A 6,855-nucleotide genomic window follows, 5' to 3' on the forward strand; every position below is an offset into this window, starting at 1 on the left:
CTTTCATTCAATGTAGCTAGTCAAATATAGCACCTTCTAAAATATATGTAATTTTTCACCCTTTGTTGGTCTTACACTATCCAGCCTTCAGTGCCATGCCACAAAATAGATTTTGACAAACACTCATAATAAATGGACTCATTTCAAGACGTACTTCTTCCCAAGGTTTTATCTGACATTTAATTCATCAGACTTTCACATACAGTTAAGTAACTGGAGAGGTGTAGAAGTTTTCTCAGCTGAGTGGAGTTAAGTGCATAGCATTCAGTGAATACAGAGATGGACCGGTTAGCAAAGTTTAGACCACAATCCAAACTGCAGTTTTAGGGTGTTTATATCTAGGGTGCTAGCTCAGACGTATCTCCATTTTAATGATGTAAACACTGGATGTGGTGCCTTGTTTATCGTGATGAATTTTGACCATTATAGAAGGAGGCATGACAACACGTTGATGCCATTCCTTTGCCAATTTTCTCAGCCACTAGGACACATTCAGGTTGTGAGAATACCGGTCTTGGATAATGATGCTTGGGGTGTGTGAATGTGAAGCACACCATGGTAACAGAAGAGAGCATCCCCACACTTCAATATGCCTTATAACAAATGATTCCCCATTGAGCAACCTCACTGTCCTGCAGGCCACATTCTAATAACTACTCTCTATTACAGAGATTCCAAAAACTAAATTTAGATAGCCTTTCCCAACGATGCATGATCCAGGTGAGAGAAGATTTATAAATAAACATTCCTCAGTTGCTAACCTCACCATAGATTTTTTTCATGACATGCAGGGACTAATATTAATTATTTCTTGATTACTAATGTCATGAATAATGTCATTTATACCTAGGCCCTACAGTAGGATGTCTCATTTGTTATTCATTCTGGTTCCCAGTTTTAGTTTTACTTTATTACATACTCCTTTATCTCCCTTGCCTAATGGAAATGCCCCTCCTTTTACACGTTTGTGCTATCACATGCCTCCATAGTACCCTAGCCTTTTTGGAATATAAAGGTGTATGAGTTGACCAGTTCTCTTATTTTTGACATTTCCAGATGAAGTCAAGGGTAAAATCCTATATTTTAGGCCTCAAGCAGCATCCATGGACAATATTTGGGATTTTCATGAGTGGCGTCCTATCCACCATTTCTGTAACAATGGTGATCTCTACCATCATATACTGGAAAAATCTGAAAAGATCCAGACTGCATCCACAGGGGAAAATCAGAAAAATTATACGGGGACCTCCAAGGAGCTCAATATGCTAAGCTGCAAAATGAACTGTTAATTCATTTGTCCTTAATATGCCACATGTAGAGTATGTTATCTTTTAAAAAAAAAAACAACCTCCCCAAAAAATAGATCTTTTTGTCTATTCAGATCCCCTACCTCAAAGAGTTTTGTTACGTCTGTAAAAGAGTACTATGAAACAAAACATAACATAGGCCTGTCCGTTAGATGTTTATTTTGCATGTGGCAATATTTTTTTAAAAGTTGCCTCAAAATATCTGTAATGCCATATTCAATAACTTAAATGATCTGTAAACCTGAAGTTCTTCTCAAAAGATCATTTCCCACCAGCAAAATTCAACTGCATTATACTTTGGAATTATTTCTAAAATAGAGTGTAACAATTCCACTGCAAATCTTAAAGTTAATCCTTTTCATGCTCATGCTAAATAAATATATGTTACAGTGCTATATAGGAATATCCTCAAATATTTCAGTAACAACTCTATGCTTCAGTGTCCAAGCACAACAACACAGTATTCTAGGGATTTTTTTTTCCTGTACAGTTGGTATTAAATCAAAATGACTCAAATTCAAATATAAAATAATTGAATCATTTAATTATTTTTTAAAGTGAGCTTCTGTTGGCCAACCCTTGTTGGTATATATTTTGGACAATTGTAATTACAAAATCACTGTTGGTCCCATAGAGTAAAATCACATTCTCTTTGTACTCTTTTACAGACTCTTCACAAAGGGCCTATGGCAGCCTTTTTGATGCAAACTAAAGATAACCCCATGAAAGCCTTAGGAGTGCTAGCTGGTGTCATGGGCATAATGGTGATGATCACAATCATAATCTCTACTGTCATGTTCTGGCGCAATAAGAGGTCCAACAAAATCATGCCGGTAAGACGGATCATAAGAAAGAGACAGACGCATCAGACTAGGGCGGTTAGGATGGAGTGGCTGAAATTCAAAAGGCCCAGCACCATTGCAGAGAAGTTTGCCATTGAAGATGACACAAAGAGCCTGAAGAATGAAAACAGCAACAATAACATCCAAATTCCTTCTCCACTGCCTAGTGCCCCAAGCCCACCCCCACCGCCAATCCCACTTCTAGCACCTAAGAAGAATAGCACTGAATGGAGCGTGCCCACAGTATCAGGTTCCCTGACTCCCACGTTTATAAACAAGCAATTGAAAAAGAAGGGTCACAGCAGTGCCCACAATGCCCTAGTGTCAGAGCTGAAACAGAAGTTTGAAAAAAGGAATGCAGGCAGCAACAACCATCACCTCTAATGAATCCTCATCCACCATACAGGAGGATTGCATATCACTGCAGTGCATGTATATAGTTACTTGGTGTGATTAATCTTTCCAAGTTCTATCAATACACAAGGAACTGCACCCCAAGCTATAATCATTGGTTACTTTGTGCAAGTATTACACCCTAATCTATTTTGCAATTGAATTATTTCGTCTATAACATATAATGAAATTGGTATCAAGTCATTTCCTAGAATTTCACTCAGATTTTTTTATAAATGGTGGTTTCCTCCTAAGGTGCTAATTGTCCTTGTCTTTAGGCTAAAGTTTTCAGAAGTGGCCAGTGATTTATGATGTTGCAGTTTTGGGAGTTTCCAATGTAAACTTCTTTCCAGAGATTTGTTTTTTAAAGGTGCCATTCACCCAAAATTCCAGTTGATGTTCATTCTCATCCATTACATAAAACAGATCCAAGGTGCCTACAATTGGGCATTTAAAATTACAGGACACTTTTGTAAATATTGCCATTATTGTACAAACAGCAGTGTAACAACTATAAGGGGTTATTTGCTAAAGCAGATAAATTGTGATTCTCCAAGTAGGTAGATCATAAATGGGTTCTCGTGTTCAGAGGTGGTTTGCTCTTATGTTTTGCAACAGCTTGTGTGCTTAGGACCTAAGTATCTTTGATTCCAAGTGCAAAGCACAGAAACTTAGAAAAGTTTTTCATTGTCATGCAGTTTATGCTGTCAGAGTACATTTAATGTGCTGCTTTCCTCCATTACCAAACCATGAATGCCTGCCAAGAAGAACAGAAAAAGCTTACTTATTATTTTTCAAACATAGCTGGTGTGGGCCCATATGTAATAATTGCAACACCATCAAAAGGTGGAGCTAACAGTCCCTTCAGATAACACATCTGCCAACAGTGGAGAATAAAGGAGGAGAATAAACCTTTAAAATTGAGGGGAAAATGCTCCTGAAAAAATGAGAGCAGAATCTTGGAAGCAGGATACACCAGGCGGACAAGATGGTGTCTGAAATAATTGGGATGTGGGGATGGTTGTTAAAGAAAATGATTTTTTCGTTTAAATTTCCATTTTAATCCTAAAATATTAGAGTTATGCTATGCTAGCATTGCTAGTGTTTGCAACTTAGTGTTTTTTTACTGTACTTTGTAGCGTGGCAATAATAGTAGTATTGGGCATTGATATGTGTTTCACATGGTCTACCATAGGGTCCTCTTCTGCCATTATTGTTAAACAAAATCTCTCTTATTTGTTCTGAGGTAGATAATACAAATTAACAAGCAAGTGAGTAAAATGCTTCTTTGCGTCTCATGGAATAAGGCATTGGAAGAAATTTAAAGCTTGACTCGCTGATACAGTCTGGCCTATTTATACCACACAAGCAAAGCAAACAATTGAAGTCTGGTTTAATTAGCTAGGTAAGCCAGGTTAAGAGCTGCTTTGCATGCCACAGAATAGGCCCCCTTGTTTCCTTGGGGACAAGAAGAAAGTGAACCTTTTAAAATCTCATCCTCTGGAAGAGCCACTGTGCTGTGGTACTTCAGTGTTTATAACATTGACCTTCTACATGTGTGGGTAAAGATATGATAGGATGTAATGCACAATCCACACAATCCTGCCATAAAACATACGCAAGGCAGGAGGCATGATTGTGAGATTGTGCATTAGATCTGATTGCGCCTTATTGCTAATGCAGGGGGAGCCCAATCCCCGGCTTCCCTGCACTGGCAAGAAACAAGTTCCTGTGGCTGGATGCCCCCTTAGTTGAGGAGCTCTTAGCCATGGGACATTCATGCACCCCCAAAACTAGGAGATCACAGCAGCTGCAATCCACCCAGCCCATCTGGGTCACAGCTGTGGGACTCTGGGTCCCTGTGCTGCCAAGATCCAGAGTCAGCAGCTGCTGGGACTGAGAGTCCCTCAGCTGTGGGACATGCAGCCCTGACTAGGCATGGTGCACCACTGCAGTTGGGACCCTGTTTTATGTGCAAATTGAAACTCAGTAGCAACTAGCTATAAAGTTAGCACACAGTTTTGAGGTCTAACTTCATAGCTGATTGGAACTTTCATGCCAGGATAGCTACTTTGCAGGTATAGCTGGTCTCAAAGGTAATTGTACAATTAACCAGTTAATTATGCAATATCTGTAACATGTAGAGGGAGCTATTGTGTCAACACATTGTTGCACCCTGTTGCCCTCTGGAATATGTTAGCTCCCCAAATATTTTAGGCTTCTCTTAACATCTTTGAGGAGCGTAGGACTGTGCCATGAAATTGAGGAAGAAAAACAAAAACTAAACACTTGGGATGTAAAGTATTCCAGATCATCAGCTTTCCTTTGGAATGTTTCTTTAGTTGATTATGTTATTTCTGACTCTTATCTACAGATTATTTGATTGGGCTGATAGTTAAAGGGAAACCAATCATATACCCTTAATCATGTGACTCCCTCAGGGAAGGTAAGATCTTGTGCTGTCTTCACTGGGGCAATGATGATGCTACTCTGCTACTGATTCAGTAGAGGGTGGCATATAACATCATGATTCTCTGTTCCTTTCTTCTCATCTGCCTACATCTTTCCCACACTATTAATCCTATATCTCATCTTAAGCATCCAAGCTACAGAAGCTCCTAAAAATAATTGGGATGAGGTCTCTGAACCAAAACCTCAACTAATTATTAAAAGACATGGAAAATATGAGACGATCACATGTTGCTGATGAGCAGTGATACAGGAATTATCATGGAATAGTTAATATTCAAAAGGGTATCCCTACACCCTGCATATTTTTAAGTCTTTTTGAATGTTTAAGTCTCCTTTTCTGCACCACTTTGACATCTCACCATCTAATCAGACCATTGTAAAACAACCATTTGAAATCAGTCAGCTGCATTGTGTGTGTGCGTTTCTCTCTCTCTGACACTACAAAAGAAAATATGATGGCAGGTCCTGTAGACAGAGCTCTGAATGATAGATGTGTGGACTAATGAGAGAAAGCAGTGGAACAGTACTACCTTTTCAATTACAGTATGTGGCTCTTTAAAAAATCATATTGGCCACTCCTTTCAACTTTATATATGCATTAGCCCTGATTTTCATTTGTCTATACCAGTTTTATACAAATGTGACTCATGGTGTCCCATCCATTCTATGAAATCTCCATCCATTTTCTATGTCCACTGTCTTTTTTTTCTGTCCTTAAAAAGAAAAGAGGAAACAGTGTTATACACTTTATACTTGGAAGCAAGTTGCCTTTCCAAAGGGACAGAGGACAGATAATATATATATTTATCGGTCAGAAATTGCACAGAGACATACACTGTAGTCTGGAGAGTATTATTTGTACTATGGACCTGATGCCTCATTACAGTATGCTAGAGTAATACTAACCTAAAACTGGTGTAACTGAGTAGAGACTCAATCCCTATCTATTTGCAGGCGAGAGCAATTTCTTCCTATCTACTTGCAAAACCATTGTTTACAAGAACAAGTGTACTGATCACTGAATCTATTTCTTTTTCTTTTTTGTAGTCTCATGTGTAAGGAAAACAGGGCAATGTATAAGAGACCTCCAAAGTACCGAGTGATACAATTAGTGTTTTTTACATAGGAAATGAATGAATAAATAAAATATTAAGTAGAACTATGCAAGTTGTTGAGAGTGGGGAAAATGTGACCTATTATCATTATTATGATCATCTCTATTAATAGCAATAATCAATGATGATGATTATTGTTATTATTACTACTGATTATTCTGTGTAGTTCCAATTAACAGCATTATAGGAGTTTTGGAAAGTGAAAGAGAGAAAAGAGGCTCGAAGTGCAAATTACTGTTGAGACGCAGCACAAAACAAAACTGGTGAAATTCTCTTTGCTTCTCTGCAGCAAGGTTTGAATTTTTCCATACGGCCCTTACTATTTGCCTAGATGCTGCTATCACCCTTCCCACTATTTCCTTTTGTTTCCTCACATGGATTTTACTGCATTTTGGAGCTGATTTATTTGCTCTTATTCTCAGCAAGAATGACTAAACCACAGAGCCCAGCTCCTCTGCTTATGTAAGTCAGCATTGCTTCAGTGGAGCAATTTACAGTGGCTCAACTTCCTCAGGAAACAGTTTACAAAATCACCATCAGCTGCATTTGCACAGCTCTGCTCCAGACCATCTAGGTAATGCATGACTTCACAGGGAGAAGTACTTTTTTTGTAAGGTACAGGAGTGGCCATGATCATCTGCTGTAATGATTTCTATGTAGGACAATTGTTTAATTTGTTACTATTTGTGACTATTTGTTACTATTTGTTCATACACCATTTCATGA

General features: G+C 38.4%; 1 protein-coding gene across 1 annotated transcript in view; it reads left to right on the forward strand.

Moving 5' to 3' along the window:
* The window catches only part of CDHR1 (cadherin related family member 1), a 78,627-nt gene extending 76,094 nt beyond the window's left edge, over positions 1-2,533 (forward strand). Inside the window, exon 17 of the mRNA XM_006029516.1 lies at positions 1,976-2,533. Coding sequence (XP_006029578.1) covers positions 1,976-2,533 — 558 coding nt within the window. The remainder of the gene's footprint in view (positions 1-1,975) is intronic.
* Positions 2,534-6,855: the final 4,322 nt, after the last annotated feature.

The sequence above is a fragment of the Alligator sinensis genome, unplaced genomic scaffold, assembly GCF_000455745.1.
Source record: "Alligator sinensis unplaced genomic scaffold, ASM45574v1 scaffold374_1, whole genome shotgun sequence".
Taxonomy (NCBI): Eukaryota; Metazoa; Chordata; order Crocodylia; family Alligatoridae; genus Alligator; species Alligator sinensis.